Genomic DNA, 18,710 nt, shown 5'->3' with positions numbered 1-18,710 from the left:
ACTATGTAGAATTCTGTTTACGGTAATTGCTAGGTTTGTATTTCTATGCTTTATGATATGAAAAACCACAATGCTGCACTTGACGTGATGTCAGCAGATAACAACAAGGGACAACGTCTCTGCGTTGGTAATCCAGAGGAATGAAAGATGAATCTGGCAACAGCACGGCCAACACTTGCAAGCCCACACAACAAAAGGCAGAGGAAGAGGTTTGAGGTTTTCAAAAGGAAGGAAACATCACATGAGCTATTCCTAAACAGGCAGACAAATGCACTTCATTTGCACACCATGAATGGCCCATATTACAGCAAATCAAAGTGCCGTCTCTGGAATAAGAGGAGGCTGGTTGCTGAATGCTTATCTGAGACCAGGAAGCTGGTTATGAGGGAATCAGCATGTTTTCCCACACAGCAACAGAACACAGGCCTCCCAGGCTGTCCAGAAGAGATGGCTTTTTGCCAGCCCTGGGATTGGACCCGAACTGCAAAGCCATTTTATCTGGCCACAGGCCACCTGACTGGGTGCATCGCTCATGTGTGTGCTGGGGGAGCTGAAGGAAAGATGCAGAACAATCTCAGGGCAAGCCCATCACAAGGTACAGGTCAGATGCAGTGCTGTGTAACACAGCACAATGGGTCCAGTCCTTGAGCTGCTGCTGAAGAAAAGCAGCCCCTGAGTATATGGAAGTTTGCCTGGTCTCCGGGAAGAAAGCTCAGGAATGCCAAAGGGCAGGGAGCCGGCAAATACCATCTACTATGAACACTCCTATTGTAACAGGAAAGCTAACCAAAGCAGAAAAGGAAGCAGGAGGATTGCTGCCTTGGGAGAAGAGGTACCTGGTCGGATCAAGAAATCAAGAACAAAAATAATTGTCTTACTTGCTCTCACAGTACTGTCCATAGTAGCTTTGTCCGCATTCACAGGTGTAGCCATGGGATGAGCTGGGTTTGTGCACACACGTGGAGACATGCTCACAGGGGTTCAAGTTACATACATCAACGCAGTCTCTCCCAAAGTACCCTGGGGAGACAAGGTCATAAAATTACAGCAACTGTTGTAATTTATGATTTGCATGTCTCCAAAAGACCATCTATTTTAAGCATATACAGTAATAACACATCTTCAAGAACAGTAGATTCCCCCTGAGATACTGTCAGAAATAAAGTTCTCTATTCCCTCTCAGCAAAAAAGACTGTTCTTTTCGACAGTCTGTTAACTTGCTTGAGGCACCCTTGTGCCTTTGGTCCCCAGTTTTATATTCAGGGCATCTGTTACAAATAGTTTTGTATTCTCTCCCTGTGTGTATGGGAGGTGACTGTGCTGGGTGCTGACAGCATGTGCTGGCTACATGCACCAAAACAGAGAAAACATTCAAAGTATCTCCATTAGGATGCAGGGTGTGAGACTCAAATCCAACAGCAGAAAAGGCTGGGAAAGAGAAAGAAAAAAAGAAAAAGAAAACAGGCGAAAAGAAAAGAGGAGGAGCACAGAAAGAGCCCTTTGGACCAGAGACTCTCTCTCTGGTTGATATGTTGCCTAGAACAAATGATCCTTAGTCCATGACTGCCGTTTCTAAGCTGCTATGGTAAGACTGAGAATAATAACACTGATTGGAAGAGGAAGAATTGAAAGATGAGCACTTTGCAAGCATGTTGCTCCTGCTGCTGCCACTGCTCTTCTTCGATGAGAACATGAAGATGTGATCCAGCTTCTGGATGAGTGCATGGGATGGTCACTGGGTTACCTGGGTCACAGACACAGGAGTAGCTGTCCCAGTCATCACTGCAGTAGCTGTTCTGGGGACATGGGTTGGAATCACAGGGGTTATCCACTTCGCAGCCCTCCTTCACGTTGATCTTGATAGCCTGTTTCATGTTGAGTGTAGCTATATTTGTCGATGTCTCTCCCATTCTTACTCCCTGGTGACAAAACACAATTGTTTTTCAATTAGAGTCTTCAATTCAATTCAGAATACAGTGCCATGTGTTTCACTACTTCCATTAATCCATGAGACTACATCAGAGAAGAAAAGAAACATCAGCCAGATTTTTTTTCAAACGCTGTTCCCCTGTAAGACCAGATTTGCACCTGGGAAAGTGGGTGGAATTTAATATTTTGATTCTTAGATATGTTGATGGAGGAAACAGAAATGTTCAGTGATGGACGAAAAATAAAACCCAACATTTTCACATGGGTATTTTCTTAGAAGTTCAAAGTTTGTTGCTACATTTTTCATTTCATACCTGCATACAGCCGTAAAATCCCTGCTGAACAGAGACTTGATCTCCAGAGACACCTCCCACAATGATGCTTTTCATTTTCAGTCCAGGTAGTTGATTTCCAATCTGCACAGTGCTCTGTCGAGAAAAAGGGCAATTGATAAGAAGCACTATCATCCTTTGTAACACAGGCAGCCTACTATCTGTCGTGATGGAGTCACGCAGTAGCTGACAGTAATTACAGAAAAAACACAAAAGCAGTGAGGAGACAGACATCCAAATGTGGCTTTTTACAGACTCCTTCATAAAACAGCTTATCATTAGGTTTAATAAATCAATATAACTTCATTAGGCATTAATCACTGTGGAACATGGATCACAGCATAAGTATTTGTCCACAATGCTTTATCCCGCTTTCTCCTACAAACGCTTCTGTAATGCTTAGTGGCAAAGTGATGATGCTGCCTTACCTGGTACATCCCATAGTCCAAGGACATGACAGCAAGGTACTTGATATCTTTACCATCTTTAGCACTCTTCAGCTCTATTAATAGATGATGCCATTCCCCATCACTGACTCGCAACTGGCTCATCTTCAAACTAGCAACCTGGCTCAGCCCACTGTACACTTCAAACTGCACGTAGCTGTTCAGTATCTGTTGAAAAAAAAATAATGTCTATTTTATTTCTACATATTTGTATTTGATGTGGAAGGAGGCAAGATAATAACACTTCCTAAGACAACCCAAAAGGAGAAAAACCCAAACAGTAAAGAAGGAAACACTTGCAGTAACTCCTTGTATAACTTTGGACTCTAACTTACCCTCCTGACAAAAAAAAAAAAACAAACCCAAAACAATTAAGACACGTCTTCTGCATCTCTGTTAATGAACACTACTACCTCTGAATTTTACAATTAACTTTTGATCATTAGTCTTTTGATCTTTGTAGAAGGCTGAAGAAATAATTTGTATCTATTGATGTACATTTAGCTGGGGGGATGAGGCTATGTAGTTCATGCGGCCATAGCCACTGATGAGGGAGAATTTCTTAATTATTTTCTAACCAAGGGCAGCCACATTTTTACCTGAATATTGATCTTGGATGCAGACCCAGCATTGGCTTGCATTAACATGCCATTGACTTTCCGGGTTCTGAACATCAGCCCAATGTACCATGGCACAGAGATGGTAATGTCAAGGTCACTCCAAATGATGATGCTTTCACCACTGAAACGCTGAGGAGAAGGCATTGCTGTAAATCAAAAGACAGGAGAGAAACAGCTGATATCCTTCAGGACAAAGGTTAAGAGGAGAAATGATACTATGCCATGGTGATGGCACAGATCTTCTTCCACTGAGCTATTTTTAATCTACTGTGGAGTAAGAGCCAGTCTAGGGGAGTTACTGTGAAGCAGCTGATAACGCTGTAAATTCACAAGCAGCGGTTGCGGGTCAGGCAGCTCGTCTCAGTGCCTGCTCTCACAGGCAGCACCCCCACACTGCTGTGGTGTTACACAGCTGAGATGTTCCTAGAAAGGTGAGCTCAGGATGTCTGCTGATACAGTTCTGCTGATGAGTGGGTGGACAGAGGAGGAAGTACGATGGCAACACTTGCTGCAGATGTTTGCAACATACCCTTGATTACCCTGCTTCTAATTAACAGATTAAACACAGAGGAAAAGGCTGGGAGGCAACAGGAAATATTAATTAATTATAAATACTCCAGGGCCAGATTATTCAGCTGTCTCAGCTACGCAGCCTTTTCACAGAGAGAAAGCTTGTGTGGAATTGCCTTAATCACCTGTCTTAAATATCTCAAGGAGACAGCTGAAGAGTTGCCCTCCTCTCTAACCTTGCACAAACAGAGTTCCTACAGGGAGAAACTGATGACAGCCTTCAATGGAAAGCTCTTTGCTGATGGAAAACAGGGGAACACTCACCCTTTGGACTTTTAAAGTAGTTACCTCAGGTAACAGGAGCTACAATACCACGGATTAGTTGGTTTCACTGATTGAAGCACAAATTAACCTGTGGGAGCTCTGCGCTACTTGCAACACCTCATATGGCACCACTACCATGTGTGGCAACCTGTAGCAGGACCCGCAGTCAGCCCCTGCCTGATGTCCTCAAGGGCTTGCTGGTGAAGTTCACGGCAGCTTTCTGAAAGTGGAAGCATGCCTTAGAGACTGGGTACAACAACCACTACAGATTGGCCCCCAGCCTTGCATCTCCTCATGTGGATGGTCAGTGAGGTGACAGGGCTTCACAGTCTCCTTCCCCTTCTGCTCCACACTGCCATACCTGCTGACTCTTCTGGATTTTCTTGTAGTAGAAGAGATCACGTATGTACAAATGAGTACATGTTACTATAAAATGGCAAGTCCTCAGAAAACAGTAAAGGGATGACGTCACAGCAGAAGGTGGAACCAGGCTGATGTGAAGTCGCATTTTTGGATGAAAAAACCCAAACTCCAAATTCTGGTATGTCTGCCTTGCTGGTGTCTATAAAGGGAAAGGCTGTGGGGGGAGGGGAGCAGAGGCTGGAGGAAAGTGCAAGCTCTTCAGCTCCCTATGTGTGAGAAACAAGATGGCAGTGACTAGTGGACTATCACTAGCCAAGCCAGAGATGTCACTTGCCCTTCTCCAAGGTGTAGTTACCCCACCACCCCATCCTGGGATAAGTGCAGGCAGCCCCAAAGGGTAACCCCTCTCCCTCCTGCTCCAGGCTGTGATCTCCCCTTTGCAGTCACACTCAATCCTCCACGAATGCTAGCAAGAGAATACGGTGGAACAACTGAAGCTTAGCCTCCTCTTGAAACCCAGACAGCAATTTACAATGGTTTGCCACCAGACACAATGCCCCTGGTTTGCTTAGAACTTTAATCTGATGCTAAAGCTCTGGTTGTCTGGGCCAGGGCACAATACATCAGCCCACATGGCACCACATCAATATAAAAGTAACCAGGACATTAGGGTTGACCAGGATCATTTCCTCCTGCTCCATGTGTGCAAAAATCAGCCCTCTCCTTCCTCCTTTACCATGCCAACCTCCACAACGACCTCAACTTCCAACTTCTTTGCTAGTGGTTTTCTAGACAGTTGTTGAGATTTTTAAGTCCGCCTGCCGCTGGAGAGCGGAGCCAGGATGCAAACCTTGCGGCTTCCCACCTGCTGGAGGCTGGGAACGCTGTTTGCAAGTGTTTCGGCTGGGCTCCTGGGAGAACTGGACTGGCCTGGCAATTAGCCACCTTCTTTTCTCACCAGTGGTGACTTTCGGTGCTTGCAAATACCATTCCCTTGCCACACCTGCTCCCAACTCCCCTCCCTTCCCCGGGGCCAGGGTGCACCTTTCCCAGCCAGTAAAACAGAAATCCCCATCGATCAGCCGGCTCTGACCGCCCTCCTCGCCCCAGCCCTTCCCCATGCCTGGGACCAGGGGTCTCCAGGGAGAGGCTGGTGGCCACATCCAACATACCTAAATGGGACCTGACCACCCTGTCACCACAGAGGCGAGTGCATGGGCTTCCAAGCACAGCAGTCCCTGCCATCGGTGATGCAGTGATGCATGCTAATAGTTTTCTCAGGGTTTGTCACTTGGAAGCACCGCCTGTGTATTTATGTACACTTGTAAGAGACTCCTACATTTAAAAAGCCATCAGAAATACATGAGGGCTATTCACTGTGGACACAGAGGGCCTGGGGACACTGCCAACATCGGGATGTCACCTGCAGTTTGGGTGTAGGACATGTGACAGCTTATGTTTTGGTGCAAACATGTGGTGTCAGCCCAAGGCTCACACAATGACATTAGACAGCTGGGAGTGAGTTGAGCACAGCTGGTAGACCTTCTGCACAGCATTGCAATATCTCAATTTTTAAAATAATTAAACTACAATGAAGGTGAAACTCATTTTTCCCTTATTTTATCTCCTTTCTATTTGTCATGAGAGAGAGATGGGAGCTGCCAGGGGGTGAGCCAGCAGGTCTTGGGAGGGTGGTGAAGGTAAAACACCCCATCCTCACAAGTGCAGACCAGATACCAGAGTTTCTGAAGAGTGGGTAATAAAAAAAGCTGGATTTTTAACCAGCCAAAGTCTTTGTCCTCTGTGAGCCTGAAGCAGATCCAGCACTACCAAAGGGACTGAAGAAATGCATCAGCCAATCACTCCAACACAAAAATGCAAATATTCTAGCCAAGACTTTTTAAAATACAGCTGTCTAATAATAGCTAATGCTGTTAGGATCATATCTGAACACTCAAATGAGTGAAATGAGTGAAAGCCAGGAGTATTGTATATCAGTGATTCTTCCTGACTTCAGCTTCAGGCTTCTGAAATCTTTGGTCACGTTTCAGAAAAAATTAATTTCTTTCTTGGCTTGTAATTAAGGCATCAGCAGAAGCACAGGGTTACTGAATGACAAAGGACACATGAAGGAGTGCACAGCACTGGGGGTACGGTGCTGAGCTGGGAGGACAGTGATGCTGTGATTGTCGTCACCTGTATTACTTGAACTTAAAATGATGGCTACTGGGTAGTTTTGAGGGGATTTTCTAAATCCCAAACTTCATGTTTTGGTCTTGAGTTTGGGAAAAGAAAATGGTGAGTAAAACACAGATTTGATCAAAATTCAAAGCTAAGATAAAGACAGAGGGAAGGATTGTCTTTGCATGAAATAGCCCTACTCCCCATTTACCCCAATACAAGTCACACCAGAGCTGGGCCCTGGCACACTCTCGGGAGACATGTGGTGGGTTTGTACCACTGAGACCAGCCTATCATGAAGAAAACACCAGAGCTTCACCGACAAAGATACTTGACATGAGACACATGGAAAAATTAGATCTTCATACAAAACTGGAGAGCTCAAAATATTTGAGGAGCTGTTATAGAAAGTGGGTACCTTGCTAGAGGCAGTAATGGCAGCTCTAGGCTCTGCATGAGCTGGGACACGAGGAGAGGCCTCCATCATTCCTTTCCCCCCTCCCTCCACCTTATTTCCAACCTAGAAACTTAGCTATGTGTCCTCTCCTCCCAAGCAGCTGCTTTTCAGGCAAGGGAAGAGCAGTTGCCACCACCTGGATCTGGCCCAGAGTGAGGCAAACTGTGCTCAAATGGCTTGCAAATCACTGTGATGTGTGCACCTCAGCTGGGAGATCTGCTGTTCCAGAATCCATGCCCTGCTGAGAGTAATCAAGAATGTCTGACTTGGGGTAAACACACCAAAAGAACAAAATGCTTGATCACACTGCAAACTATTCTGGGCTAAGCATCACGGAGGGATAATGGAAATGAAGACCTGCCACAGCCGCACTGGAGGTCAGAATTTCGCTCTCCATTTCTCGGAAAGCCATGCCTAGTTCAAGCAGGTTTTCCTTCTTGGAAGCCTCCAAATGAGCAACCCTCAACCAGACATGGAGGAGCCACCTTACACTGGTCAGCCCAATGCTGTGCTGACCCATGGGATCCCTCATGCAGAAGACTTCTTCCTTCCTTGGGAACAAACCAACTGCAAGTTCTTCATGCCCTATAAAACACACCTGCTGCTGCTTCCTCGTCCTTTATTAATGAGGCTTTACACATATGTGCACATTGCATTCAATCAAAGTAAAACCCAATAAAACCGAAAGTGCTCACACTCAGCATTGAGTGCCCTCTTGCCAAGAAAGTGGTGATTAAAACTGCACATTTATCCCCGTTTTGAACCAAAGCCCAATAAAGTCAGCAGGATTCTTTCCACTAATTTGAAGGGGCTTAAGATTAGGCATTTCTACTATAAATAAAGTACTAAATACTGCCAAGTTCTCTGGAAGTACTTTGCTTATGTAAGTAAATCAATGAAAGCTCCTGTTATTTGTGACAGTATGTCAGCTATCATATTTATTATATAGGTGATCTCTAAAATTATTTCAAATAGTTAGTGGGTGACTGTTAGCCTTAATTGAAATGTCCTGTTACCTATCTCTTAAAGCATCACAGTCTGACATACATTCTATGAGATGTTAATGACGGGTAATGAAACCTACACACGACTACACATGAAAAGGTCTTTGCATCCCACCTTGCTCGCAGTTTTTCCCTCCGTAGCGTACAGGGCACTCGCAGATGTACGTGTTCCACTTGTTGATGCATGTGCCACCGTTCTGGCACCAGTTGGTTTCACAATAGTTTCTCTGTGCTGCACAGCCTGAAATTAATGAAAACAGTTACTCTGCAAGGTTTTAACAAGAAGAAGGGTCTGAATGATTGTATCTGAGTTTTTATGCAAAAAGAAGACATGACCATTATTGGTTTGGGGTTTTTTTTCTATATCTTTGAAGCCAGTGAAGCAAAATGTGTATGGCAAAAGTTTAGGTGAGTTGAGCAAGGGTCAAATTCATAAAGAAAAATCTATCAAAGTCTATTAAATATAGTCACTGAGCTGCAAATCTTTGGGGAAACTTTGGGGAAACACCACTACGTGTTTGTCCTGTTTTTATACTCCTCCCCCAGCATATGCTGCTGGAGACAAGCAGATCGATGGTTTCTGTGACTCAGTACCACTGTTCGCAACTTACTGTCACCTAAACAACACACTCACCAGGGAAAACAGATGTGCAGTGTTACACAGTGGAGTAACACTACTCTACATCATTGCTTTAAACTATACAGAAACACATTTCCAAATGAGGAAAAAAAAAATCCATCCTAAAGAAAACACTCCATGACCGTCCTGACATATATTTCTGTAAAACAAAAACTTGTGTTTAACTAAAGTTAGAGACACAGCTGTTAAAAAAGGGCTCTAAGACAAATCAGCAATTTGAAGCTTATACTATGAGTCCCTTCTTAATCCATGATCAATGCCTAAGAACTGCAATTTAGCTCTTACAGAGACCTCCAGCAGGGTGGAAGGGATTTGATACTCTTGCCTGTAAGAGCTGGTTTTATCATGATGAGAACATTTTGTACACCAGAACTAATCCCGATAGGGATCCAGGGACTGGAAACCAAATCAGAAACTCCAACAGGCTGCTTCATGAAGCAGGTTTCAGATTTAGAGGACTGCAGAATTTGATTTACAGAACAAACATAATTTGTGAAAAAGTAATTAAAAATGTTGTATTTTTCATTAACTAATCCCACTGGCTTTGAGAGCAAAGTGACATTTAAATGGTAATTAAAAAAAAAAAAAAAAAAAGAGGAAAAGTTCATTGAGGGGTAAATTACTGGGTGAAACTCATAACAATGCAGAAGGTTTAAACAACTGTGGTCCTTTTCTGCATGCCGCTTAATCCTGTGAGCATGCTCTGAGCCACAGGCTATTCAGTGTGTCCCTGGCACGGGCGCAGACCGCACCTTGCCCAAACAAATGGGGAGCGCCGAGCAGGTCTGGCTGCAGCTGTGCCAGCGCCGCGGTGGCACCGCAATGCCCAGCAGCACCTCCAGCCCCTGCGGCGTGCCCTGGGGCAAATGCTTTGTGCTCAGCTGTGTTAACAGAGGGACAGGGGACATTTCAGACCCCTCTGTCTCCTGCCCCTTCTAGGGGTTCCTCCCAGTGCTGGCCCCTTGGACACCCTGGGCGCTGTCACACACACAGCTACGGCAAAGAGCGCCCTTGTGTTGACTTTGGAGGCGGACATCACTTGTACCTGGCAGGGTGCCGTTATTGGCGATGAAACTCGCCATGTCGATGGGCTTGCTGTCGATAGAGAGGTTCCTCATGCAGCCAATAAACTGTCTGTTGTGCACTGGGAAATCTTCAGGCAGGTTTGGGACACCGCCAAGGAGGAGAGGGCCAGTTAGGTCCAAAGATCTGAAAAAAACAAAGAAATGCTCATCATTTCTTTGTTTTGTTTTGTTCTTTATCTTACTGCTTCCATAAGCACATTTGAGCTGTTTAGTTTACCCATGTTACTATGCACTTCCCTCTGCTACATCAGCACTTCCAGAGTTCGTAATCAAAGCACCTTCCGGGAACACCGTAACTTCTAACTTAGGAGTTGTCATACACATCCAGAAACCAATGACCTGCCCCTAACATGGCCAATATAAAGAAGAAAATTAAAATTACGGAAAAAAGAGCAGCCACAGCACACTTCTTTCTGACTCCCATCACCCAGGAGCTGCCTTATTCTCCTCAGCACAGGGCTGAGACGCTGTAGATTTTGGGATAATGATTTAACTATATGCAGTGCAAATCCTTTTTAAATCCTCCGAAGGTCTTTGTCTTAATACCATTTGGTGGATGCAGCTTCCACTGAGTGACTCCACAGTGTCTGAAAAGTAGATCATTTGGCCAGTTTGAGTTAGCCCTAGTTTTTATGACCCCCCACTTCTCTTGGGATTTTAGAGCAGTATGTGCATCTCAATAATGGTCTTTCTGCTGTCACTCATTAATTTATATACCTGCTTCGTTGCTTACGGTCCATCTCCTCTTTAAACTCAACAGTACTAATCTTTTTCGTCTTCCTCACAGGGAAGTGTTTTTTTTCATACCTAATGATTTTTCAATGGCCTTTTCTGTATCTCCTTTATTTCTACCTCCTTTTAAGACTGTTAAACGATGGAAGTAATAAGCTCTTCAGCCATCCCCTTCATTAATAAAGTCTAACATTTGCCCTTCTCTCTACATTTTCATATTGACTAGATGCTTTTGGGGGGCCATTCACACTGACCCCCGGGTCTTTTTTTTTTTGTTTTGCATTTTACAAGTAATTTGGGCACACATCTGTATCTACATGAAACCTCGCATTCCATTCAGTGTGCTGACCCTTGCAGAAGCCTCCAACGAATTCCATCCACCAAACTAAACTTTGTCACTCTTCCTTGTTAAATCATGCCTGCTTCTCCAACTTAATTTACTTAGTGATTAATAACATACTGTTGACTCTCCCCTGGAAGAAGAGAATGAGCGGAAAATGCAAATACAGGGAATCCTTACTTCTTCGAGCCAGTCTGAGTCCCCTGGGCAGCGCAGGTGTAGTTTCCAATGAGGCTCCCAAAGCGCACGGCCACTGCTGTGTCACAGTCGTCCACGGTCACCACGGCCACCTTCTCTCCTGAAGGCCCATGAGGAATTCCTAACCGCCCAATGTTGGGCTTCAAGAAATGCATGACACAAGTCATACAATGCTACACACACATGGGATTTAAATGCTAGTTTAGCCAGCTCAACAGCATACTTCTTCTACCCTCCAAAACAGGATATATAAACAATATAGCAGAGACTAAGTTGACGATGACATCCAGGCAAGAAAAAACCTCAGTGGATGACTGCAGGGAGAGCCCCCCCACACACAGTGGGTTACACAACATGCACAGAAGTGGTTTTTGTCTTTCCCACTACTGAACCACTTTGGCTCAAATCACTTCAAATAGGTTTTTTCTTACTTCTTCACAGCAAGCTAATAAATTCTGCTCATTTTGCAACTCTTCACCTCAAGTGAATAAAGTCACTTGGATTTTAATATTGTTTCTGCCCAAAGACAGAAAACTATAAAATTATGTAATAGCACAAATGAGGCTAAAGGCTTAAATCAAGTTTTCTCTGATGGGGCTACTGTCAGGGCCACCAGAAACAGAGCCCACGTTCCTATAAATGCTGTCTGATGACTGGAAGGGAGGGCAGATGAAGACCACTGCTTGTTCCACCTGTAAGATGAAGTACACGGAAAAGCACTGCCCATTGCTGATTTGGCTGAGAAACCCCCAGTTTCTAAGTCATGGAAGAACAGAGATCAATGACCCGTAGAGTTGGACAATCAGAAATGATGGATGGATCTGAGCTTGCTCATGCAGCCTCTTTGGTCGAGGCATGCAGACTGACACCGTGGGTGGTGCACGGAAGATGGGAAGAAAATGTGTTTTAGAGCAGCAATAAATGCTCTGTCTTTCCCCATCTCCAGCTTCACCCAGGCAGTAGGAGACTCCTGACCACCCAGTCACAAGGCGCCCTGGTGCCACAAAACTGGAGTTACCACATTCAGCTTCACAGCTCCACTGTTACTGGCCCGCTCTACCCGTCACCCCACTGGCAGTTGTCATTCTCCCCACTTCAAGCACCGAGGAAATCCAGTGATTTCGACAGGCAGAAAAGCCTACGGGACCACCAGGAATCCAAACACCAAATTTCTGTGCCTCCACCACAAACACATTTTTCATCTCCACTAATTTAATAACCAATGAGATGTACGCCAGTGTGACTGACAGGAGATGGTATCCGCCATGCAGAAACTCAACAGATTTCTCCAGTGGAGAAGTGCATCATAATGGTTAAAAAAAGGTGCACATATAAATAGCAGCACAGTGGCCTCAGTGAAGAACTAGCAAATTCTCAAAGAAAACAGTTTTCCATGCTTGGTGTTTGTAGAGAGCTACAGAGTCTTAATCTACGACTGGTGCAGGATCTCTGAGGACTTTGTGGGTACCAGAGAAGTGACGAGCTGAACTGCCCTGGCATTGCTGCCGTTCCTCTGTGGGCAAAGGGACACCTCGCAGGAGGGAAGTCAGCAGGATCTGACCAGACACATGGCACCATCAAAAGCCAAGAGATACTTTTATGAGGTGTTGATCAACAATAGTTGTAAGTGCATGAAAACAAAGGATGGCTGGGCATCAGTCTGCAGTTTGCTGTACACTCGCTTTAAAACATGTATTGCTCAACAATGTACCAAAACCCCTTATTTGTACAGCAAACAAGGAAGCAGTAAGGGGGTAAATGTCTATTCTTTCTGTTTCACTTGTACACACATAAATTTGTTAAAATACCTAAAGCCACTTTCATTATGTGTAAAGAGAGAGATTTATTTCTAAGGGTAATTATCCCAACATTTAAAACATTTTCAAAAGATGTTTCCTGGTGTCAATTCCACTTGGAAAGTATTTTCCACTTCCTCTACCAAGGACTAATGCGATCACATAGTTTGGCAGTTATACAATGTAAGGTTTTGACCTCTCTTGAGTGATATTAAGGCAGATTTTATTTTTTCCGACACTCCCCGGACTTTGCCAGGAAGCATGCCTATTTGCAGTGCTGGAAATGTTATTGTATGCAATGATGGCAATGTTAGTGTGCAGCTTTTCAAAGTAAATTAAAAAATACATAGAAAATTAACCGAGCGACAGGCAGACCTTCCTTTCCAAAATTAAAATGTTTATATTCTGGGTTCTACTTCTTTCCCTTTGGAGGAATGATTTGATGAACATTTATGTTCTTGTGCTTCATTGAAATAACCTATTGTTTCCTACATGGGAGCCCTGACAAAGGCAGGGTATTTATTCTCGCAGCAGGGGGGATCTGCCCAACGTTAATCAAGATTGCAACCCGATGAGACTCAGCACTTTGCAGCTGCTCCTTCACAGTCAACTAGCTGCAGCGGCAAAGTGACTTTCCCCCATCCCAACTTTTACTTAACAAAGAAATCACAAAGTGTTTCTCCAGATGTTGACTGGTCATTGCAGTACAGACCTCTGGCATCTCTTCAGCTCTGGTGACCACACAGAACCATAAGCTGATGAAGAAGAAATGGAATATTCCAGTGAACAAAGAGACCTATGGACAGTTCAAACCACCCTTAGCTGAAGCACACTGTGATTTTCTGACCATGTCAAAAGGCTCATTTGACAGAAAAGGCTTTTCCCAAAATGGAAGAATATGCTGCTGAGAAAGGAAAGAAAGATTCTCTGAGTGATTTAATGTGACATGGGCTCTTTTTTTCTCTTCTATGTGGGAAGTACTACACTACTCATCTTCTCAGCATCTAGCACAGGGAATACCTTGTAACTGAAACAATGTGAAATAAATAAAAGACTGGAACAGAGGGAGCCCAAGTTAGGAGCTCCTTCAGAATTGAATGACGAAACTAATTTTATTCATTTAATATTTAGATTACCACTAACTATAGTTTCCTGTTGACACAAAGGATATTTAGAGTCTTATGCATTAAAAAAAGGAATCACTTTGAATAGCTGAGTCTTAGAAAGAATTAATCAGTGAACATGAAACTTGGGATCTAATGACAAGAATTCCTATTGCAGGCTCAAAGATCATCAGCTATAAATGAAGAAAAACAACAAAAAAGTAAACTATATTAATTGACTACAAAATACTTATGAACCACAGTGTGATTAAAATATAGCAAAGGCAATACAACAATCGGGTGATAAGAAGATTGGTAGGAAGGAAATTTTATGACACTGACCAGGATAGAATATTGTGGACCATTTTGATTTCATTTATTAAAAATAACTTCTGACTAGAGCAGATGCACAGAACTGCAGCCAGGGCAATGGAAAGCTTACCTTATCAAACAGACCAAAAGCACTTGCTGTGCTTAGCCTAGCAAAGTAAAGGCTAAGGAAGAGTTTTGGAAATGAGAAGATGCTATCATTGCAATGGACACAGCACAGGGACAACTGGGGATAAGATACCCATGAGTAATGTAGGCTGGAAATCAGCAGGTGATGCTCCGTCATACGAGGGGTCATCTTTGGGAAAGCAGCAGGGGTGAAAATTATAAAAAAGAACATAGTATGTTTGTGATTACAGAAGCTGGTGTTAGCAAGAGGACCGGCCTGCATTCAAAGGAAAATAAGTAACAGTAAGTAGTACTTGGAAAATACACAAGAAAACGAATTGCCATCACTGCATGCTAGCACACACATTTATGTTTCATCTTTGCTTCTGTGGAATCCTACTGGAGCAAGACTGATCCCTAACAGTAGGAACTGCTAACACTAACCAACATTAATTCACACTATTATTTTCTGGAAATACGTTCAAGGAGTTAAAAGGCAGACTTTCATCTGGGTACTTAGCAGTTCTTTCTGCCTGTCAGACCCATCTCCTGAAACACCACGCTACCCGAAAGGCAAGTTTCATTAGCTGTGCCAATTCTGCACTCATGAGTTAATGTTCAATGTGGTGTACAGGAATTTACCAGCAGGACCCCCATTAATGGTAACAGAAGTCATGCAACTGAGTTCCTGCTCATGGGGCTGAAAATTTACCTTGTGCTGCCTTAACCCTAAAGGCTGCCATTTTACTTAGTGCTCATCCAGAAAGAAGTTGGAACTCAAACTTCAAAAACCATATGCTGTGAGTAGCAAGAAAAGTGAGTAGCAAAAAAAGGTACTAAACAGTGCTGTCAAGAGAACTTGGTATCCCTTAAACAAACTACAAAAGAAGTGGATTCATCCTGGACTCAACAAAACAGGAAAAAAAAGCAGTCCCGAGCGTTTCAGTGTGTTATCACCATCACATAATGATTCTTCAAATGTTCTGTGCATCTATACTAAAGTACGTTGTGTTCATTGTACTGGCCCTTATGTTTCTCTGATATAATCCCATGCAGAGTTACCCGGAGAAGAGAAGAAGCAGCCCCGACTCAGGACCCACATGTGAGAGCAGAAACCACCTGCTCTCCCCTCTAACTGTGAAACAAGGCAAACCATATTCATGTTCCTCAAGTAATGCCATGAATTAGTACATAAAATTGTACACAATATCATGAAACTTAACTTTGCCTCTTCAGGCTTTCATGAAGAAGATTAGTGGTTCTGATGTATGGGTGGACAATCTCAAATTTTGGGCCAGGCCTTGGCGTTTTCCCTTGCCCAGAGTCACAGACAGACTGGGGCTGCAGGAACAACAGTCTCCCAGGATGTCTTTTGAAAACTGCAGCTGCCTTTCTGACCATGGCAGAGTTAAAAGTGAGACTCATCGACTGTCCTCAGCGGTGACCTGGAGGAGTGACCTTCTCGAGCCGCTAAGGTGCCTGTGCCTCCCTTTGGCCACCTGCAGTGACTTTCCGAGGTTGCAGTCAGAGAACGCCAGGACAAAGGTATTTTACTACCGATGCCAAATCTGATTTTCATGAAACCCAAGTACAGAGCAATGAAGAGTTTGGACTTCTCCCCTCAACTTCAGCAGAAAGAAACACATGTAGATTCTCCCAGATGCATGTAAAACCCTGAGAAGCTTAATCTGTGAACTAGTGTTTTCTAAATGCAGACCAGATAGAGGAGAGAAGGTCATCAAAACACATCTGTTTATAGTTTGCAAATCTACTGCGCAAATCTACTCCAATTCCACTTAAAACATCAGGCACGGATATTCTCATGTATCTCAGTTTCATTTGGATCCTCTATTATTTTAAAGTAAATATTTAAACTGTGAGAGCCCACACAGTTACTTATTAAAGACACGGATGGTTTGATGATGAACAGTGAATGGAAAAGACAGACAGATTAATGGACAATAGAAGCCTTGTCTCAAATACTTAGCTGTTATATTTTTACATTATAAATACTACTGTTTTCAAAAACCATGATGGAAAATTGCTAGAGAAGTTTAAGCAAATAGTCCGATCTTTAGTAGACTTATTTTGGATTAAACTGGACTAGATACTGTACATGTAATAGTAACGCTACAAAGTGCAAATGTTTGTTCAGTCAACCAGCAACACTGATGACACTCAGATTCCTGATCTCACCGTTTTATTAGTTAATCCACAAGACGGCAGGGCTTTTCCAAAGGTCCCACAAACATCTCCACCAGAAACACATCATCTCAACTTCCATTCTTAGATAAAAAATTGCCACTTGACTTTTTGTACAGATGGAAAGAGGGAGAACGGTTTGGGGTGGCCAGGAGAGAGTGTTCCAACCTCATGGAAATTCCCTGAGCTCGAAATGAAAGCTGCTCTCTCCAGTCCAAACCTCGTCCCGGAGGCTTCGCCTGTTGCAGCCACCCCGCTGAGTCTTTTGAAGGAGCTGAGGAGATGATTGAGCAGCAGACTGTAAGCGTGGCCAAGCCTTTGTGAACACAAACCGGGAACCCGGGCAAACGAGACACGACCCATCTCTTTACGCTTGGCACGAGGAGACCTGTTTTCTTGGGGGACAGATAATAACTTTGCATATTGTGAATACTGCATTTGCTCAGCTCACTGTACACATTAAAAATATGTCTACTTTAGAAAGCTGGTCTTTTAGCAAAATGCTTTGGGCAACATGGCTTAATATGTAGAGCTTGGCTTGTTTGGCTTTTTAATAAGTGCAAATGTATAAAAAGAAAAGCCATCCTGATGTCAGTGCCAGCCTTTCAGTGTTTCCAAGAGTTTCCTTACTGGACAATAAGTTACCCTTCTGTTTTTGTTAATCAGTAGCTAATGATTTATTGACTGTTTGGAGTGGTTAAAGGTTACAAAGAATCTGTTTCCTAGTTGTTTTTAATACAAAAAAACCACTCTTCTGCATTGTTAATGCACTGGTTCAGACCCCACCACCCCCAAAAGTGCTTGGTGGAAAATGCCTCATGTCCACACGCTTTGGAGCTTTTTGCTTCCTAACGCTTCCAGCTTCAGTAAAAATGGGAAAAAAATGGAGCAACTGGCACCGGGTCGGGCTGGAGGCCGCTGATGGGGCTCTGGCCGCCGCCGGGGTCCCCCCTCGCCGGCTCCCTGCGGCTCATTAGGCAGCCGGCCAGTCGCCCGGCTCCTTCGTTAACCCGCCGGCCCCTGCTCCGCGAGCTAACGCGCAGAAGGGAGAAACCCCCTCCGATTCCCAGGCGATGCTGTGCTGCTTCATTGGTCAAAAAGCTCATTAAGGGCCCGCAGCAGCAGGGGTCTCCCTGGGCAAGCGGTCAGAGCCCGGTCCCCTGCAAGGAAAATCAATAGATAAACAGGAAAAAACAAACGAGGAAAACACCACACTTGCATTCCCTGGGAAAGAGACCAGGAAATGCTGGAGAAACATAGCACCGCGGCATGGACTGGCAGACCGTTCTGATCAATCAGGAAACTCCAAATTAGGCTACATTAAGAGAAACCATTAATGTTAATCTCTGCTTTTTCAAGATTCCCCCTACAGCTTTCCAGAGCACCTTTAAAATAAGGTGGTGTGAAGAACTGAGAATCTTGATTAGTCACCAGGGAAAGGCAGGACAAATCCTTTCACATAAACCCCTTACTCCTTTGATGTATGTATCCCCTTTATTCCATGAATATTTTAATGGCATTTCTTCATAGAAACTTGGCTCGAGCCTGAACAAAAACATAAGATCCTGTGACAGTGAAAAGGAAAAGCAAAATGTTTCCCATCGTTGAGACAAAAATGCAAATCCTAAAAAGCCACCAGACCAGTTCCTTTTCCTAGACAAACTCCCTGCAACACCAATGGCAGGATCCAGGCTGGGCCACAAAGTCGAGCGAGTTTTACTAGCCTGATTTGTTATCTCCTTCATGGCTGCATCCAGAGGCTAAGCTTTGATTTTCAAAGCAGGGGCTTTTGGCACAGGTATGGGACCTGGCACGGGTGACCAGTGCTGCCCGAAGTGCTGCTGGTCTTTTGGTGGTAGGGCAGAGACAGGGAGCATCCCCCTGTCCCACCATGCGGCAATGGCACGGAGAGGCTGTGAAAAGCCACGGCTACACACACACACACATGGCATCCAGACATGCTCCTTCCCTCCACACAGCACAACTAGAATCTTCACAAATGTCATCCAG

General features: G+C 44.1%; 1 protein-coding gene across 6 annotated transcripts in view; it reads right to left on the bottom strand.

The window, feature by feature from the left end:
• Nucleotides 1-18,710, bottom strand: part of CELSR1 (cadherin EGF LAG seven-pass G-type receptor 1) — a 167,552-nt gene that overhangs the window by 35,798 nt on the left and 113,044 nt on the right. For all 6 annotated transcript variants that reach the window (XM_065048981.1, XM_065048976.1, XM_065048980.1 and 3 more), the window contains exons 6-13: nucleotides 11,144-11,301; nucleotides 9,852-10,015; nucleotides 8,282-8,407; nucleotides 3,307-3,473; nucleotides 2,690-2,875; nucleotides 2,244-2,357; nucleotides 1,745-1,919; nucleotides 879-1,020 (exon numbers count right to left, since the gene is read on the bottom strand). In XM_065048981.1, coding sequence (XP_064905053.1) covers nucleotides 879-1,020; nucleotides 1,745-1,919; nucleotides 2,244-2,357; nucleotides 2,690-2,875; nucleotides 3,307-3,473; nucleotides 8,282-8,407; nucleotides 9,852-10,015; nucleotides 11,144-11,301 — 1,232 coding nt within the window. The remainder of the gene's footprint in view (nucleotides 1-878; nucleotides 1,021-1,744; nucleotides 1,920-2,243; nucleotides 2,358-2,689; nucleotides 2,876-3,306; nucleotides 3,474-8,281; nucleotides 8,408-9,851; nucleotides 10,016-11,143; nucleotides 11,302-18,710) is intronic.

Source organism: Columba livia, chromosome 1 (assembly GCF_036013475.1).
Source record: "Columba livia isolate bColLiv1 breed racing homer chromosome 1, bColLiv1.pat.W.v2, whole genome shotgun sequence".
In the NCBI taxonomy this organism is placed as follows: Eukaryota; Metazoa; Chordata; class Aves; order Columbiformes; family Columbidae; genus Columba; species Columba livia.
Note: the sequence above shows the minus strand (reverse complement) of the source record. Positions and strands in the feature narration are given on the sequence as shown.